At 36.3% G+C, this 20,066-nt stretch overlaps 1 protein-coding gene across 1 annotated transcript in view; it reads left to right on the plus strand.

The window, feature by feature from the left end:
- MRE11 (MRE11 double strand break repair nuclease) overlaps positions 1-20,066 on the plus strand; it is a 51,030-nt gene that overhangs the window by 10,859 nt on the left and 20,105 nt on the right. The window contains 7 exon segments of the mRNA XM_017882019.1: positions 3,544-3,631; positions 4,566-4,707; positions 7,047-7,161; positions 11,683-11,868; positions 12,783-12,954; positions 15,577-15,657; positions 19,361-19,487. Of these exon segments, the coding sequence (XP_017737508.1) occupies positions 3,544-3,631; positions 4,566-4,707; positions 7,047-7,161; positions 11,683-11,868; positions 12,783-12,954; positions 15,577-15,657; positions 19,361-19,487 (911 nt within the window).

Raw genomic sequence — 20,066 nt, forward strand, 5'->3', positions numbered from 1 at the left:
TGTTAGAGATGGGGTCTCACTATGTTGCCCAGCTGGTCCTGGGCCCAAGCAGTCCTCCTACCTTAGCTTCTCAAAGTGCTGTGATTACAGTTGTGAGCCACCATGCCTAGCCCATATTTATTTCTTATTTATTTTTTAAAGTGTGACTTTATATTGGGAGGTAAATTTTTTTTTGAGATTTTGTCTACATGAAAATGTTTATGTTTACTTTCCCCTTGATTGATAGTTTGGCCGCATATAAAATTGAGTTTTAAAAGATTTGTATAATACTTCGTCCTTGTTTGTAAAAATTGTGATCAGTGTCTCTGCTCTCCTTCTATTCAAATCTAAAACTCGAGACATTTTTTATTTTTTATTTTTTGAGAAGAAGTCTCACTCTCTCGCCCAAGCTGGAGTGCAGAGGCACGATCTTGGCTCACTGCAACCTCTATCTCTCAGGTTCAAGCAGTTCTCCTGCCTCAGCCTCCTGAGTAGCTGGGACTACAAGTGTGCACCACCATGCCCAGCTAATTTTTTTATGTGTTTTTGGTAGAGATGGGGTTTCACCAGGTTGGTGAGGCTGGTCTTGAACTCCTGACGACCTCAAGTGATCCTCCCACCTCGCCCTCCCAAAGTGCTGGGATTATAGGCGTGAGCCGATTATAGGCGTGAGCCACTGCACCGAGCCGGGACATTTTTTGACTTTAGTGTTTTCTTTCTTTTATCTTATTTTTAAATTGCATTCTGTTTTGAAAACTGTTTCCCCACCCTATATACATGTTTAGCTATTTCTTTGCTCACTGTTGTTTCTTGTATTTCATTTCTTTTGTGTAGATTTAGTTTCCTTCTTTCTGAAGTACAGTTTTCAATAGTTTTTTCATGCGGTGTCGGTGGGTGGTAAACTCTTTTTTTGTTGTTGCTGTTGAGGAGTCTACTGTTAGTTGAGTTGCTAGAAAGTTTAGCATAGTGATTAAGAGCATGGGTTCCGGTAAAAAACAGTCTGAGTTCAAATCCTGGTTCTGTCATTTAGTAGTTGTAAAACTACATTAGTCACTTAACCACTCCACCTTAGTTCTGTCATTCATGACATGGGTAAGAAATGTGCCAATCTTACAGAGTTGAGAAGACTGAGATGATAAGAAAAATGCTTAGAGTAGTGACTAGCATAAAGACAATACTCAGGTAACACTTAAGATTTTCTTGTTGTTCTTAACATATTGCAGTCTTACTTAGCTGTGGATTTAATTCTGTTTGTCCCGTGTGGGCTTTATCATATATTTAGTGTAGTATTACTGTTTTTCAGCAACTTGGGGAAATTCCTATTCATTATGTTTTCAAATATTGTTTCCCTTGTCTTTCTGAATATCATTTATATATCATACTGTTAAAAAAAAATACTGCCCATAACTTTACCTCTTTGTGTTACATTTTGGATAATTTAATCTTCCAGTTTACAGTTCATGTAGAAAATAGACAAAGATAGGGAAATCCTGAAAAAGAAGACTACTAAGGAGTTAATAGCCAATTAGATTTGAAGTATAACAATGTTACAATAATTGAAAATGTGGTATGGCTTATGAATTGGTAGATAGGTAAGTGAAAGAGAATAGAAACTCCAGAAATAGCCTCAAATACATATAGGAATTTAGTATTTGATGAAGGTCACTGGCTCATAATGTAGGGGAAATAATGGATTCAGTAAAACTACTAGGAGAAACTGTTAGACGTATTTTAAAAATCTAGATGTTGGAAAGCCTTCTAAGTATGATATAAGATCCAGAAGCCTTAAAGATTCATACATTTGTCTTTGCAAAAATAAATTTCTGTATGCCAAAAACTGCCTGAAGCAAAGCCAGAAGTCAGAGTTCAATCAGGAGGAATAATTGCAACCAATTGCAAATTAAGGCTGAATTCCCCAATAAGCAGTTCTTTCAAGACAATAACATTCATGAGTTAGTAAGAAATAAGGAAGATGGACATACTTCACAGAAAAGGAAATAACATGACATTTAACCTTTTTTTTTTTTTTTTTCGAGACAGAGTCTTGCTTTGTCGCCCAGGCTGGAGTGCAGTGGCGCGACCTCGGCTTACTGCAAGCTCCGTCTCCCAGGTTCAAGCACTTGTGCTGCCTCAGCCTGCCAAGTAGCTAGGACTACAGGCGCGTGCCACCATGCCCGGCTAATTTTTGTGTTTTTAATGGAGACGGAGTTTCACCGTGTTGGCCAGGCTCATCTCGAACTCCTGACCTCAAGTGATCTGCCCACCTCGGCCTCCCAAAGTGTTGGGATTACAGGCGTGAGCCACGGAGTCCGGCCTAAATGTATTTTTAAAAGTTTGATCTAACTCATAAGAAAAGAGCTATACTGAAATTTTTCTCCTATCAGGTTGGCATAGGTCTGTGACTCTCAATCCTGAGTGCACAGTACAGTTACCTAAGAACCTTTAAAAATATGGATGCCCCGTCTCCAGGCCAACTGACTTAGAGTCTCTCTAAATATGTCATGGGCATTGGCATTTCTTAAAAGATCCCCAAGATAATTCCAACATGCTGCTAGCATTGAGATCTACTAGCATAGATTTAAGAGCTGGATAATATACTATGTTAATGAGGTAGGGGGAAACTGTCCCTCTTGTGCATTGCCATTGCATTATGTGTAAATCGCTGTGGTGGGAAATTGGCAGTGTCTATCAAAATTACAAATGCACGTACTCTTTGACTTAACAGTTCCCTTCCGGTATCCCTTTACAGGTCGACTCACAAGGGCAACAAGATTACTTTGTACAAGATCACTCCGTACAAAATTACTTTGTACAAGATTACTCACTGTAGCATTGTTTGTAAAACAAGACTGCACAGAATCTAAATGTCCATTGGTAGGGAACTGCTCAAACACATCATGATAATCCATGTAATGGAGTACTGTGTGACTGACAGAGCAGAAGAATGTACTGATGTGGAATGATTTCTAAAATATGTTGAGTAATAAAAGCAGTATGCAGAAATCTGTATTTTTGTATCATTTATGTAAGGAGGAAGAAAATCTATTTGTGTGTATAGGTATAGGATCCTTTTGAAAAATGCACTAGGAATTGCTGACATTATTTGCCTCTGAGAAGGGGAGCTGTATGGCTGGGGGCAGGGGCTGACAGGAGACTTTAATTTGCACAGGTCATAATTGATAGAGCTCAGAGTTTTAATTTACCTCTTTGGGATTCTAAAGTATATGGGTTTTCTTCCCTCCCCCCACTATGAATAAAACCATATGCTAAGTTTTAAAATTTTGAAGGCCTATTTACTTTTCATTAATTAGATGTACTACTCATACATACCACAAGCACTGTTTAATATAGTTGGGGTTTCTTTAAAATGTAGTACTTTATTTTCAAACTAATTGAAATGAATTGTCACCTACGATTTTATTTTTTAAAGCTCTAAGCTAGTGATCATATGCCAATGTAGATTATGCAGTTTGCCTATGATTGCATTAATATTTTGGAGGAGAATCTTAGGGAAAACAGCTTTTGTCCCTTGTAGACATTTTAAATAACTTTTTTTTTTTTAAGGTTTCCATGGGTGAACTATCAAGATGGCAACCTCAACATTTCAATTCCAGTGTTTAGTATTCATGGCAATCATGACGATCCCACGGGGGTAATTATTGTTTTCTTACGGTTTGTTGGAATTTTGGAAATGATCAGTTTAGTTTGTCTGTGGAGAGCATGCCTCCCCTTTTTCTCAGTGTGTAGTAGTCAAATTGATTTAAAAAGTTGACTTTTCACATTCATACAAACTTTTATACTGCTTTTTAGATTTTTTAAAAAATCTGGACTAAGAATTGGTGTATGAGCGATGCTTTTATTTCATTAGTACTGATGTTAACAGTAAGAAGCCAGGAGTAGGAGTGAACACCTAACGTTTGTATAGTTCTTTACAGTTTGCCAGTGTTTTTATAACTGTCTTATAAAATCTCACTTTTAGGAAATGATTGTTTCATGAACATCTTTAAATCTAAATTAGATTATCTTAATTTAGATTATCTGTTAGGTAATCTAATCTCAATTTAGACTATCTGTTAGATAATCTAATCTCAATTTAGACTATCTGTTAGGTAATCTGATCTCAATTTAGACTATCTGTTAGATAATCTAATCTTAAATTAGATTATCTGTTTGATATGTAGGTAAGACTAGAGATCGTACCCTCAAAGTATTTTTTCATTTTATCTGGTTACTAATATTATGAATCGCTGATGATCTATGGTCTTTTTTCCCCAGGCTTTAAGAGGTTTGCTTAATATTACAAAGCTTTTATCTCATGACTGATTTTTATTTTTTTGTGGCCAAGACATCCTAAGTTTTGGTGAGATGTTAACCTTGCATTTGGCATGTGATTCCAGTTGCTGTAGGTGATTTGTAGTACAAAAAAATGTAGCAAATACTTTTACTGTTGTAATTTTGTTTTGAGAAGACACTGTCCTCATCTGTTTTTGTAAGTAGTATATGGAGTATGCTTTTAACGGGTGATATGATATTCATGCAGATACTTTTACATACACACTAACGTTCTTTGAAATTATTTTATGTAGGCAGATGCACTTTGCGCCCTGGACATTTTAAGTTGTGCTGGATTTGTAAATCACTTTGGACGTTCAATGTCCGTGGAGAAGATAGACATTAGTCCAGTTTTGCTTCAAAAAGGAAGCACAAAGATTGCGCTATATGGTTTAGGTAAGATAGTTTTATTTTACTCTTTATGTCCATGCATGATTCTTCAAACAATTGAGAAGTGAAATTTTGGAGATAAGTTTGTATCTGTTTGGAAAAAATGGGGCAAACCTTATTATTATTTATTGGTGACTATAAAAAAATGATGGATGGTTTTGGTAAAAATTTTTGGTGAGAAAATGTCTTTTCGTTACTATTTATTATTTTGGGGTTTTTTTAGACTCAGATGTAGAATCCTGAATGTTAGAATTATAGAATAATTAGCAAAACTGCACTTTGATATCTTGGAAGTCTTTGAAAGGTCTAATGCTTCACTGTACAATACCGCTAGCTTATAATTTTGTCCAGCTTTCATAACACCTCTGGCAAGTAGAAAAGCATCATGGTTATTTATATTTTAGAGATAAGGAAAGTGAAATCTGGATGTTATATCTGATTCAGCAAGTGATACAGCAGGAAGTGAAATATACTTTTCTAAAAAAAGCTATTAACAGTTGTTTTAATCACTGCAGTGTTATTAGGGATCGTATCTCCAGAAAATTGCCTTTCCTCCTCCATTCACACTAAGGACAGATTTCATTATGCCTCAGTCACCACCGGAAGCACATCTCTCCAGTCATCCATTTTCTCCCAAACTCTTATCTTATCCTGTTCTATTATACCTTCCTTAACTAGACTCTGTCTCCACCCTGCACCTTTCTCTGTCCCCCAGCCTTCATTATAAACTCTAGGAACTCTTTTTATAATTACCAGATTCCTCATTATTATCTCTTCTCTGAATGTTGTCTCTACTTTCTAACCTTCAGTGAAGCCCAACTGACCCCTGAGGTTCCTGTGTCCCATGCAGTTCTCTTACCCCTGGGCTTTTGGACAAAAGCGGGAATCACTGTTCTCCTTGCTCCACCCACCACTTCTTTGTCTGCCTGCAAACACCCTATTCCCTTTAAGCTTCTGCCATCTGGCTAAACTGCATTGCTTTTTCTCTCAGACTTTTTACTACTTACCCATCTTCAATTTTGCCAGTGTTTTCAGTGTTTCAACACTGAAGTAGATTAATCTTCTAATGCCTTGGGCTTTGTGTGTCTTGACTTTTTTGTCTCCAGTTACATGTTCTGCATTCCACCTCAGCCATTTATTCCATTGGCCACTCCTGTGGAATTCTCCTTGGGAGCTAGGCCACTTCTAACTCCTAGACTTCTACATTGTTGGCTTTCCTTCTGAGACCCTCTCTAATCTGTATATAAAGTAGCAGTGTTGTCCACCCTTTTAATTCGATAGTGTTAATTCTCCATCTTAGCATCCTGGCTTTTTCTCCTTTCATAATATTTAATGTTTGTAACTATTTTGTTGACTTGGTTTTGTTAGTTTCTTTCACTAGACCAAGATGAACTTATGGAATATGAGAATTGTTTGAAAGTCTTTGAGTTATTTAAAAAGCACAATATATTTTATTTAAAACAATATAAGAATATTGTTTTTAAATACACTTTTATCATCCCTTTTAATACTTATTTCTGCACATGTTATAATATATATGTTAGATCAAAAGAATATATAATTTATAACAAAGGGATGGTGAAAAATAGTATTACTAGAAGTTTTAATAAGAATTAAAGCATAGGAAACTCACATTTTTATTCTACATTTTGCTGGTTTTGAACATATATATGCCTGAAATGGAAAATTTTTTTTAATGCAACTAACTACTGTTTATCAAGAACCTGGAACAGGCCGGGCATGGTGGCACATGCCTGCAATTTCGGCACTTTGGGAGTCCAAGGCAGGTGGATCACTTGAGGTTAGGAGTTCAAGACCAGCCTGTCCAACGTGGCGAAACCCCATCTCTACTAAAAGTGCAAAAATTGGCCAGACGTGGTGGTGCATGCTGCAATCCCAGCAACTCAGGAGGCTGAGGCACGAGAATCACTTGAACCCAGGAGGTGGAGGTTGCAGTGAGCCGAGATCATACCACTGCACTCCAGCCTGGGCAATAGAGCGAGACTCTGTTGAAAAAACAAAACAAAACCCTGGAGCAGCCAGGCATGGTGGCTTATGCCTGTAATCACAGCACTTTGGGAGGCTGAGGCGAGAAGATTGCTTGAACCCAGGAGTTTCAGACCAGCCTAGACAACATAGCAAGACCCTGTCTCAATTAAAAACAAAAAAAGATAAAAAAAAAAGAACCTGGAACATACCCATTTATAAATGATTCCAGAATTCAAATGTATCTCCCAACAGTAAAGTGAAATACTTTGAAAAGGATATAATTTAGAAGCAAAATAGATTCATTTTTTAAGCCAAAGTAAGAAAACAATTTAAAAATAATTTAATGTCCATTTCAGGATCCATTCCAGATGAAAGGCTCTATCGAATGTTTGTCAATAAAAAAGTAACAATGTTGAGACCAAAAGAAGATGAGAACTCTTGGTTTAACTTATTTGTGATTCATCAGAACAGGTAAAAGTTTTCTCTGAAAAAGTTTGAGCCAAGTGCTGAGGTTTCCCAGATCTGTTTCTGAACTCACCTATTTCAGTGAAATGCCCTTAATCTTTCAATGTTGTCAGTGCAGGATCAGACAAAACATAGGTTTGCTTTGTGTGATTTCGTTTTGAAATTGTCTTTAGTATATATTAATACCTGCAAGAATATTTGCAACATATGGATAAGGCATACACCATGAATACTCCTCAATTCAACAAAAAGGTAGAATCTTTTTGTTGGATTATCCATTCCATTATCCCATTCCTTTTCCCTGATCCCACCTGCTTCCCCTTATCCCAAAGGGAAGCATTATTAATTTTGAATTAATTATTTCGTTGCTTTTTTTTGCTGTTTAATCACATATATACTCATATTATGCTATATATTTTACAGCCAACTTATTTTCAGCATTACATTACTGAGATTCATCCATTTTGATGCTTAGAAATGTAATTTATTTTTACTGATGTGCACAGTTATGCTTTGCCTCCTGTCAGTGAACAGGAGTTTTTTGCTTTTATAAATCTTGCTGTTACGAACATTCTTATACATGTTTCCTGCTGCATATATGCAAGTGTTCTTCCGCAATATACAAATATAGCTAGATTACCTCTCTTTTGTTAGTAGTTTTAAGAAGTTTAATCTGTTGGCAGGATATAGGATTGATTGAAAAGAAGACAGACTTGAAGAAGCAAGATTTATTAGCTGATCACTGCAGTAAAAATATGAGGTGGTGACAATGATGGCAATGAAACAGAAATGGGAGGGACACACCTGAGAAGTTGTAAGGGAAGAACTCAAAGGATTTGGGGCCTGACTATATAATTTATTACAGTTGTCCCTTGGTATCCACGGGGGGTGTTGGGTCCACGACCTAAAATCCTGGGATGCCGAAATCCCTTGAATAAAGTGGTATAGCATTTGCATATAACCTACATATATCCTCCTGTGTACTTTAAATCATCTCTAGATTACTTGTAATACCTGATACAATGTAAATACTGTTTAAATAGTTGTTATACTATATTGCTTTAAAAATTTATATTTTTCATTGTTATTTTTTATTGTTTTTTTCCTGAATATTTCAATCTTTGGTTGAATCCACGAATCTGCCGATACAGAGGGCCGACTATATTTATTGAACACATTTATTGAATGCAGACTACTCTGTGCATTCAGTGAATGCAGACTTATGTTAAATACTCGGTAAAAGAAAGGGTTTAAGAGGCTGACTTGTGTTGCCTTATGTGTGAGTTCTTGAATAAACTGTGAGTTTCAAAGGAGGAGCAGGCCAGAGTTCAGATATGTGTGGTCTTCATATAACTTTGCACCACTGGGTTTTGTTCCTTCTCTTCCGTGGAGCTTCCCAGGTCTACCACTTTTTTGTACTATGTCAAAGTAGGGATGATGAGTTAAAAGGAAAACTCATAAGTAATTCTAAGAATTTAAGCAAGAATGAAAGGTAGAATGGCAGCATTGGTAAGGGGAATGAGTAGTCACCATATGATGTTGATTTTTCTCATTGCCCCCTCATCATTTGATTAAGGGGATGTATAACAGGTTTCTCTCCTGTAAAGTTTCCATTTTCTACTTTTCAGTTAATAAATATTTTTGGGAAAATACTTTGAGCTATGCAAATATCCCATTTCACCTTAAACTTTTACCCACTAATTTTAGCATCCATGGGTGTTCTTATTTCCAATAATTAATACTGTGGTATTTTAATTGTAAGTTTTGATTTCCTTCATTCTTTCTATATTTATTAATGGAATTCTCTGTAAGGAAAATTTGTCCCTTCTTCTCTATTTACTTATTTATTTATGTCATTATGGACTTGAAGATCCAGTACTATCAGTTTTTTAGTTGCTACTGTTCCTCAGATTGTTCCAGCTTTGACCATTGCATTCTCTTTTATGTTGGCCGCTGTGTCCTTTCAATGTCTCCCCACCTGTTTGGGGGGCATGACCTTAGCTTTTTGGTACCTCAAGATGCTCAAGGCTCTTGGCTCTTACAATGGCAAAAATCATAATTACTTTTGCACCAACCTGATATTTTCCTACTTAGCCCTGGAATCAACCATTTCTCCAAGGTTCTGTGATTCTTTTTGTTGGAGAGTGGTATTCAGAAACCCACAAATGGGTGGTAGGTGTGCTTACTGCTACCAGGGCTTGCTCAGCACTCTGAATAAACAGAGTTATGGAAATAGATATATGTGTGTATAGTAACCCATGCATACATACACGTCCATATATGTGCTTAAAAAACCAATGATAAGTTCAGACTGATTCTAATCCAGCCCTACAAGGTCCATTTTTGTCTTCTCCCTTTCCTTACTTGTGACTTCTTTGTCTAACAGAAGCCTGGGTCATATTATAAATGTATATATTTACTTATTTTTTCAATCCTGGTTTAATTATATTTCCAATTCTAGTATAATTTGAAATTATAAAGTAATTTCAAAATTACTAACTCATATCCCTGTGCAAAACAACTTCCCCAACTAGGTTACAATGTTTATGTAAGTTATTTTAGTCTTTAGCCTTTCTGTATCTAATTGAAACATAATTTTCCAAACTTACTTAGCTCCTTTTCTCCCCACCCCCTTCACTGTGGTTATGTGATTCTTTGGTAATGCTGTTAGATTCATTTGTCACCGTGTGCATTCTTAAGATGCTTCTGCTTTTGTAAGAGTTATTTTTAACAAAAAGAAGGTTTTCTCAGATTGGGTGAGAATCTTGAGCCTTCTGCATTTTGCCTTATTTCCCATTTGTTTCTCTACATCAACTGTTTTTTTCTCTTGTTTCAAAGAATAAAGAATCTGAATCTGCAGATGACTTGGTCATGCAAAATCTTTCAACAAGGATATTGTGATCACTTCTAGGTCACAAACTACAGTCAGCCTACCAGCATCATCCTCCCTTCTTCTTCTAGGAAAGAACCAGCACTCAAGGCACAATGGCATCATTTTGTATTTGGGAATTATTCTGCTTTTCTTTAGTAGTTGTGATAATCTTATACCTTAGATGTATGTTTTTTACATAAAAACATTACTGGATGCAAAAGCCTGTGTACTCTTTGATTTTATTTTCTGTCTTTCTGCATTTATTCTACTTAGCCCTTCTGTTTTCCTTGCTGTTCCTTGAATTCACTGAACACATTCCCACTTCAGCACCATCTGCTCTTCTACTGCTTAGGACTTTCTTTCTCTGCGTATTGATGCTTCATTTCAGTTCTGTGCTCATTTGACGCTAGTCAGAGAGGACTTTCCTGACTACCCTGTCTATGTAGAGAGGAGTATGCCACTTCTACGTCACTTTTCCCTTTATTTTTCTTTATAGCACCTATCACTAACAAGTTATGCATGTGCATACATACACACATGCATATACATATTGTATTACACATTGAGTATCCCTTATCTGAAATGCTTGGGACCAGAAGTGTTTTAAGATTTTGGATTTTTCAGATTTTGGAATATTTGCACTTATGTTGGGGATGGAACCCAAGTCTAAATATGAAATTTGTTTACATTTTTTATATATCTTACACACATGGCCTTAAGTTAATTTTATACGTTTTAAAATAATTTTGTGCATGAAACAAAGTTTGTGTGAAGTATTTATGTGTGGAATTGACCATTTGTGGTGCCATGTTGGCGCTTAAAATATTTTGGAGTTTGGATTTTCAGATTAGGGACTCAACCTGTATTGCTTGTTCCCACACTGGAACAAGGACTTTGTGCACTGCTGTGTCTTCCATATCTGGAAGAAGCCTGGGACATCTGACATAAAGTAGACAGTGGGTAACAGTATTTGTTGGGTGAATGAAAGAATATTGGGTTGGATTAAATGAATGCTCGGGGTTAAAGTATGTGAACACTTTTACTTGAATCTCCAATGATGTAAGTTAATATTAGGGAAAACTATTCCTTCTTGTCTTCTCTCACCTTGCATTTCATGTATCTTTAAATAATAACTGATACAGGCATAAGACCATAGTTTGCAAATCACTTATTTAATATTTGATATTGAAAACTCTTAGCATTTATGTGAGATTGACAGTTTTACTCCCATTATATTTATTAGTAAAAAGAGATTACTGGACATATTTATACTTAACTTACTTTCATTTTCTGTATGTTTTCTCTAGTGTATAGTTAGACTGATTTATAGATTTCTACTATTGATAGAGTTCATGCTTTTCTGATTGACCAAAGGGGAAATCCTTCCTATGTAAAACCTTTCATGATCTTCCTCCAAATGTAGAATTGACTGCTTTCTCTTTTAGGGTTTCTACTTGTCTGTGTCCTATAAGTTTGTAAAGCTCTCAAGGTCAGGAATTAGTATTGATGATCTTTACATTCCCAATCCTGTGCACACTTTCTGGTACATAGAAGGATGCAATAAAATCTTTAGTGAATGGAAAAGAAAGATCTGTGTAGACTTCATTAATATGAAATTTTCTAATCAAATTTGTATTTTCAAAATCTTGATACAGGAGTAAACATGGAAGTACTAACTTCAGTCCAGAATAATTTTTGGATGACTTCATTGATCTTGTTATCTGGGGCCATGCACATGAGTGTAAAATAGCTCCAACCAAAAATGAACAACAGCTGTTTTATATCTCACAACCGGGAAGCTCAGTGGTTACTTCTCTTTCCCCAGGAGAAGCTGTAAAGAAGTGAGTGATTGTTATATATTTTGAGCCAATTTTTAAGAAATCTTTGCTATAATAACTAATCATCTGATAGGTTTAAGGCCTATGTTAAGGTTACCGCTAACTGGCAGTATTGTAATTTATATGATAGATTTATTTTTGAAAATTGATCCTCCTATGTAGTCTTATTGTTTTCCAGATTTTAAGCCATTTTCAAAAGAGAGCATCCAATTGGTGTTATTTTGCTGCTCATTAGGCAAATTCAAGATGCACATTTTTATCATATTTCAAGTTAGATGCTTTAGGTTGATGATTACCAATTTCATAAAGTTCATTTATAAAAAATTCTCCTAAAACCAATTAATTGAAAATTTTGGATTATAAGTACAATATCGTATATCTCATTTTTAAAACATTTTGGGGAATGATGTGATTTTAAGAAGTAGTTAACAGTGATTAAACTCAATTTTTATCGTGGGCTTTATCACTTGTTCTGATTGTTATAATAGGGTTAAGGAATATGGTAGTAGAATCTATGTTCATTGGTTTTTTTTCTTCATGAGTCCACTGCAAAATCATTTTGTCTATATGTGTACATGTATGTACATATACATAGGTATATAGATGTAATACTATAGTCTACATATGCTACCATCATAGTCCTGATATTATTTTATTATACTTAATATGTCTATCTTTCCTTATAAGACTGACCAGACAGGAATAATAATGGATGAGTTGATTTTACTCTGGGGAAGGAAAATGTCTACCATCTTTTCCTGTGATAACATTAAGGTTATATTAGCAGAAACATTTATTTTTAAGAGTATGATTAAAGAAACATTTTTGTAGAAACTAAGAAATATGGAAGCTTTCATGTGCACATTTTCTTGAGGAAATTTACACTGTGACGTGGTGTTCATTTCTCTCCATTTCAGACATGTTGGTTTGCTGCGTATTAAAGGGAGGAAGATGAATATGCAGAAAATTCCTCTTCACACGGTGCGGCAGTTTTTCATGGAGGATATTGTTCTGGCTAATCATCCAGATATTTTTAACCCAGATAATCCTAAAGTAACCCAAGCCATACAAAGCTTCTGTTTGGAGAAGGTAATTCTTTTTGATAAAGTCAATGAGATCTACTTTAGTTGAAGAATTATTCACCTTCAATTAAGTAATTTAATAGAGTAAAGGGAAGCCTTTATGTTGATTACATTCTCCTGAAGCCTGTAAGGACACTGTTCTTCAGTGAATGTGTTTAATCGTGTCCAAGATTTTTTTTTTAAGTCATTGAGAGGGAAGAATAATGGATGTTAAAAAAACCTTTAATTAAATATCTCTCCTAGTTTCTTTCTTCCTTTTCAAAACATAATACATAATCTTTTCTCCTTTTAATCCTGATTTGATGATTTGTTCATTTTATTTATTGAAAGCAAGCAGCAACTTTGATTGAGGAATGAGGGACTATCATGTGTGGGAAAAGCCTTAGCTTCTAATAATCTGTATTAGGCGTCCCTTTCGCCCTGAAAACTACCCCAAATAAAATGTGAAAAATGTGTTTGCTGTCCATCCTATTGCTGCAACGCAAGTCCCAAACCTCCCTCTCTATGCATATTGCCACCCCTAAATCTCTGTAGAAAATTTCAGCCACTACTAAGGTTGGGTGGATTAATGCATTTCATAATATGTGCGTTGACAGCTTAATTAGCATCACTTGCTGACACTCAGTTCTTACTCTGTGTCAGCTGTCCTACTATGTTTTATTTTCATGAAAAATCATGTAATATAGGAACAATGATAATAATTATGACCAGTGATACTGATTTACTGTATATGATGTGCACTGTTGACAGCATTTAATCTAGCAGCCAACAATGCTATATGTGAGTAGGTTCTACCATCTGTAGTTTAGAGGAACTGAACCTTAGATAGGGTAATTCATTCAGTGTCACAGCTTTTTGAGCAATGTGTAGCTCACGTAACTAAAAGTGTGCTTGTTTCAAGATGATTGACTCCAGAAGCTCAAATGTAGGTTAAAATTCTGGCATCCCTAAATCCAATCTCTCAAGGCAAAGAGATAGAAAATGCATTACTTGCTTTTGCATTGATTGATCCAGGCGTGAGTCATGTGCCCTTCCCTGGAGTCAGCCCTGCATTTTTCAACCTTGGCTTAGTTGACATTTTGTACTAATAATTCTTTATTGTGGGAGGCAGTTCTATGCACTCTGGGATGTTTAGCAGTATTCTCTCTGGTTTGTACCCACTAGATGCCAGTAGTACCCCTTCTAACTGGTCGTGACAATCAGTGTTTACTGACCTTGCCAAATGTCCTTAGAGAAGCAAAATCACCTCTGGTTGAGGTCCACTGTATGAACTTCACCTAAATCCTGTGGGCTTTGGTGACATGAATCCAGAGAGTAAAGTAGATGCTGGTGACGTTAAAGTAATAGAGGTTCATTTTAAACACCAGGTGTACACATAACTTTCTGTCATCGCTGTATTTTATGTACCTTTCTATTATTGTACTTAGTTAAGTTGTATTATATTATTATTTATAAGCATGTGAGTCTCTTCTGAACTCTTTGAGAACAGGGCCCATGTGTTACTTTTCTGTCTCAGCACTTGTCCTAGTACCTGGCAAAAAGATGCTCTATAAATGCTTGTTGGATTGAAATAATTGACCTAGGAGATCATGTTCTTATAGATTTTCTATGTGCTGTCTGATATGGTAGTCACTAGCACATGTGGCTGTTTATATATAATTAATTACATTTAAATTTAAAATTCAGTTTCTCACTTGTACTAGCCACATTTCAAGTAGTCTATTTCCACATGTGGTTTTGGCAGCCGTATTGAAAATGCACATATAAAAAATTGAATATGCACATATAAAAAAATTGCAGAAAGTTCTGTTGGACTTCATTGTTACAGACAGTTTAAAGGACAAGATTATAAAATCTTAGATGTGAAAGAAATCTGAGTACAAAAACACTTGTTCTGTATTGTTCTTGAGATCAGAACCAAGTTATAAGAAGGCAGTTTTTGTTCCAACACAAGAACTTTCTGAGAACTGGAATTGTTCAGCTATGAAGTTGGCCATCTGAAGATATCTAATCACTATGCACACAACCATTTATGAAAATAATCTAATACTGTCTCCTTGTAACTTGGTTTTCCCCTTAAGAACAATATAGAACAAGTGCTTTTGTCTTCAGATCTCTTTCAAGTCTAAAATGTTATAATCTTGTCCTCTCAGAGTATGAGACAAGTCCAATATTTGAAAACATCAGTCTTATTTTCTTTTACCTTGAACTCTTCCAAGATAAATAATCCAAAGTCCTTGCTTATAGATCCCTAAATCTTCTGGTGAGTCTCCCATGGATCATATGACTGCAAAAACTAGACTTACTTGGTTTTAAGTTGGTAAGATGAGGAAAGCCTTATTGAAACATGAGTAGAAAATTGAAACATGAGTAGTAATATTTTAAATTTTATTCTAAAAGAATTACTTTAGAGATTGAAAAATTATAAAGAACTTTCACGAAAGTAAAACATTAAGGAATAGTATTAAAGGAGCATTACAAGAAGGTATATTTGAAAAGGTGTCATAAATGACCTGGGAAATAAAGATAATTATGTAGTTCAGGAAAATTCCTGTGGTAATAAGCTGCTATTCAACCAAGCTAAACTCAATTTACTACTTTATTTTTTAATCTTTTTAAAAATTTTGAGATTGAAGAAATGCTTGAAAATGCTGAACGGGAACGTCTGGGTAATTCTCGCCAGCCAGAGAAGCCTCTTGTACGACTGCGAGTAAGTCCTATTTATACAGATTGAATATTATTAATTTTCAAAGCATAGTAATGTACAGTTTACATGGTTTCTTTGAAAAGTAGTGAGGAGAGTGCTCATAGTAATCAGAAGAGCAATCACCATTGGAGGCAAAAACAAAGGTATAAGGATTTGAGTTAATCACAGTTTAAGTGATAGGTTTGGTAACTTACTTTTCTCATTTTCTAAATAATTTGTTGTTATATTTAATAGATTGGCTGAGCTTTCTGACTTCATCTTTAACTACCTCCTCTACTCACTTCATTCCAGACACCTTGGCCTTCTCGCAGTTTCTTGGGCATGTGGCATGTGCTCTTATCTCCCTTTAGTCTGCTTCCGTGTCACCTCACTGAGGCCCTACCATCAAGATTGCAGCCCCTACCTTCTCTCCTGAGTGAAATCAGGAGAGTGGGAAGACACTTCCCACTTCCATTGAGTGAAATCAGTGCTCCTGATTTCACTCACTTTCTTCTGCTTCCTCTTTTCTTCTTATTTTTTTTCCCCATAACGCATCCTTCTAATCTATGTACAGTTTATTTATTTTGGTTATTATTAGGATTCTTTCCTGTGCCTATAAATCTGCTTATCCTTTCTATCGTGTTATAAACAAAGAAACAACAACAGACCTGTTCTTTACCACTATGCTTTTCCCTTTTCCTAACTCCTACCCCATGTTACTTACTCTTTCAAAGCAAAAGTATATGACTTATATCTCTCATCTAACTTTCTCTTCTTCAGTTCACTATAACCAAGGCTCTGACTTCACCATATCCAGTGGAAAAGATGACCTTTAATTGTTAAATCCAATAGATCATGTCTCATCCTGCTGAATTACCTTTGGGCATTCTCTGAGTTATCTGTATCCCTCCCATCTCATAGTTAGCTGTCTTTTCAGTGTAGGCATACAGCTTTAATGACCACCAATAGAGTGATGACTTCAAAATCTTCACGTAGACCTCCTTGTTGTTCTATATCTCCGGGAGTCCCCTGAGGCCTGGTACCGAGGAGTGTAGTCTTTAAACCAGCAATGTTGTTGTCACCTGGGAAATTGTTAAAAATGCAGAGTCTCAGACCCTGCATCAGAACCCACTGTATTTTAACAAAAATCTCCAACATATGTATAGGTTCATTAAAATTTGAGATGTCCTGGGATGTAGACTGTGGAGGTAAGGAGTATAGTCTAGAGCCAGACTTCCTGAGCCTCATTTTGGCCCAGCCACTAGTTGTATGACCTTGAGCAACTGCATCTCTTATCCCTTGGTTTGTATTAGGTTGGTGCAAAAGTATTTGCGGATTTTGTCATTGAAAGTAATGGCAAAAACTGCAATTACTTCTGCACCAACCTAACGCTTCATAGATTTATGAGATCTAAATGGATTAAGTAGTGTCTGGTGCACGGTAGGTAATCTGGTCCCGTTTCTTTATCCCACCGTCGCTGGCATAGTGAAGCCCCTATTAACACTTTCTGGCCTATTGCTGCAGCCTCCTACCAGGACTCTGCCTCCAGTTTCCTTCTGTCTCCAAACTAATGCCAAAATGATCTTTGTAAAACACAGTTTTGCATGTCTTTTCTGCTAAAAATAACTTAATTGTTCCCTAGCACTAACAGGAAAAAGTCTAAATTTTTTAGGTTAGCATTCAGGGGTCTACATGATCTGATCTAAACCAAACATTTCAGCTCCTCCTTTTCCTTCCATTACATCCAAAGCTCAAGTCTCAGCGGACCAAAAGCTACTGTTCCCTGGGCGCAGTGGAGTTTATTTCACCGGAACCGTTGTCCATGTTGATCCTGCTGCATGAGACACACTTCCCTCCTCCTTTCTCTATATCTTCTTCAGCACTCACCTAAAGCTTCCCTCTTCAAAGAAGCCTTTCTGGACCTCCCCGCAGAGAACATGCTTCTTCCTTTGTGTCCTCATTCAACTTTGTTCATATCTCTTATAGCACCACTCACTCACATTCTGCTTCCAATGATCTGTTTACATGTTTGTCTTCCCAGTCAGTTTGTGAATTTCTTGGCAGCCAGGATTGTATTTATTTATGGTTGTATCCCTGGCCCTGAACAGCATACCTAGAACATTGAGGAAATCCAATAAAATTTGTTAATGACCAAACATTTATAAATGAGGAGTTTGAAGGGGAGACCTAATAGCTTTAGCATTTAGTATTTTCTTTTTTATAACATGGTAGCTGTAGAGATGATCTGGGTAAGGGTGGGCATGGTGGCTCATGCCTGTAATCCCAGCACTGTGGGAGGCCGAGGTGGCCGAATCATCTGAGGTCAGGAGTTCAAGACCAGCCTGAGCAACATGGCGAAACCCCGTCTCTACTTAAAATATAAAAATTAGCCAGGTATGGTGGCGCGTGCCTGTAATCCCAACTACTTGGGAGGCTGAAGCATGAGAATCACTTGAACCTGGGAGGCAAAGGTTAGAGGTTGCAGGAAGCTGAGATTGTGCCACTGCACTCCAGCATGGGTGACAGAGTGAGACTCCATCTCAAAAAAAAAAAAAAAAAAAAAAAAAGAAGAGATGGTCTGGGTCATATAAAAATAATTACTTTAAGGGAATCACACAGTTCTCTTCATTATGGCAGACGATCCCAATTTTCTCATCTGTGTCTGCCTAACAGCGTTAGAACTAACCAGACTTTAATAGAAAATTGGCATTTCTTTTCCTAAGCACAGTAAATTACAAATTCATTCATAAAACAGCACATACTGTCTTATAAGTAATATTACAAAACTGCATTGTACTGACTAAAAGACATTCATGAATTCATTGACTAAATCCTGTTGAGTACCTGCTATTATGGATGCTACAGGATATAGGGATGATAAAACAGATGAGGTTTTGAATTTGTTGAGCTTACAGGAGGTAGAGATGTGAAGAGAGACATAATACACAAATATCAAATAAATGAACAAAAAACCTTAGCAATACTGATGATGGGTGAAAGCAGGAGCACTTCAGTTAGGGAGCAGTCTGAATAAGCTGTGAGGTGGTGCAGTGCTGGTCCCCAGAGCATGCTTTGGGAACAGCTAGTTTAGGAGAACGTATCTCTGAGAAAGAAAGGTGATATTTGTCTTTGTAAAGGTCTGTTGACTACTACAGACTTCTGTAGAAAGAGCCTACCTTGAGAGAAGTTCTCAGTTTCAGTGAGATACCATGTTTTGGAGGTAGTCATTTCTCAAGGCTCACAGATTTGATTCTTTATTACCTGGATTTTCCTAGCATTCATCGTTCCCGTGAGGCACATCTCTAAGATGATAGACCAATTTACTAATGTATCTAGGGCTAGTATTTTATTTTGGTGTGTGTTTGTTTGTTTGTTTTAAAAGCTCAGAAAATTGTTTAGAAATTCTGTCTCCTTTTCAGATGGTTTGCCCGGTAGGTACCTAGACTATTAGTGTTGTCAGGGAGAGATGTAATCATTCTGCATTGTGGAAATTATTGCAATACCTTGATTCTGTCGAACAAAGTATTTTGCTTATGCTTATAAACCTTTCAGACATTAGTTTCTCAGTAGGATAAATGATATAGCTCCATCATGAGCTACTGTAGAAAATTAATTCATAAATTTGAAAGTATCAAGCATAAACACTGAATACTGAAGGATTAGTATGTTTTTTTAAAATTGGCAAATTGTTGTTTCCTAGCCTTCATAGATTATTCTGTGTTTTCAGGTGGACTATAGTGGAGGTTTTGAACCTTTCAGTGTTCTTCGCTTTAGCCAGAAATTTGTGGATCGGGTAGCTAATCCAAAAGACATTATCCATTTTTTCAGGCATAGAGAACAAAAGGAAAAAACAGGTAAGCTAGTTATTTTTACAAGTTAAAAAAATTTTCTTATAGGATTTGTGAATGAATCTTTAGGAAAATCTATATCACAATAATGGAAGATGTTTTAATATGATTGTAATGTCTTAAATTGACAGTTGGAATAATTCTCTTGTCTTCTGAAAATTAGATAGCAATCTTTTTTTTATTATTGTACTTTAAGTTCTAGGGTGCATGTGCACAATGTGCAGGTTTGTTACATATGTATACTTGTGCCATGTTGGTGTGCTGCACCCATGAACTCATTGTTTACATTAGGTATTTCTCTGAATGCTATCCCTCCCTGCTCCCCCAACCCCACGACAGGCCCCGGTGTGTGATGTTCCCCACCCTGTGTCCAGTGTTCTCATTGTTCAATTCCCACCTATGAGTGAGAACATGCAGTGTTTGATTTTCTGTCCTTGCAATAGTTTGCTCAGAATGATGGTTTCCACCTTCATCCATGTCCCTACAAAGGACATGAACTCATCCTTTTTTATGGCTGCATAGTATTCCATGGTGTATATGTGCCACATGTTCTTAATCCAGTCTATCATTGATGGACATTTGGGT

This window comes from Rhinopithecus bieti, unplaced genomic scaffold, assembly GCF_001698545.2.
Source record: "Rhinopithecus bieti isolate Rb0 unplaced genomic scaffold, ASM169854v2 scaffold_12653, whole genome shotgun sequence".
In the NCBI taxonomy this organism is placed as follows: domain Eukaryota; kingdom Metazoa; phylum Chordata; class Mammalia; order Primates; family Cercopithecidae; genus Rhinopithecus; species Rhinopithecus bieti.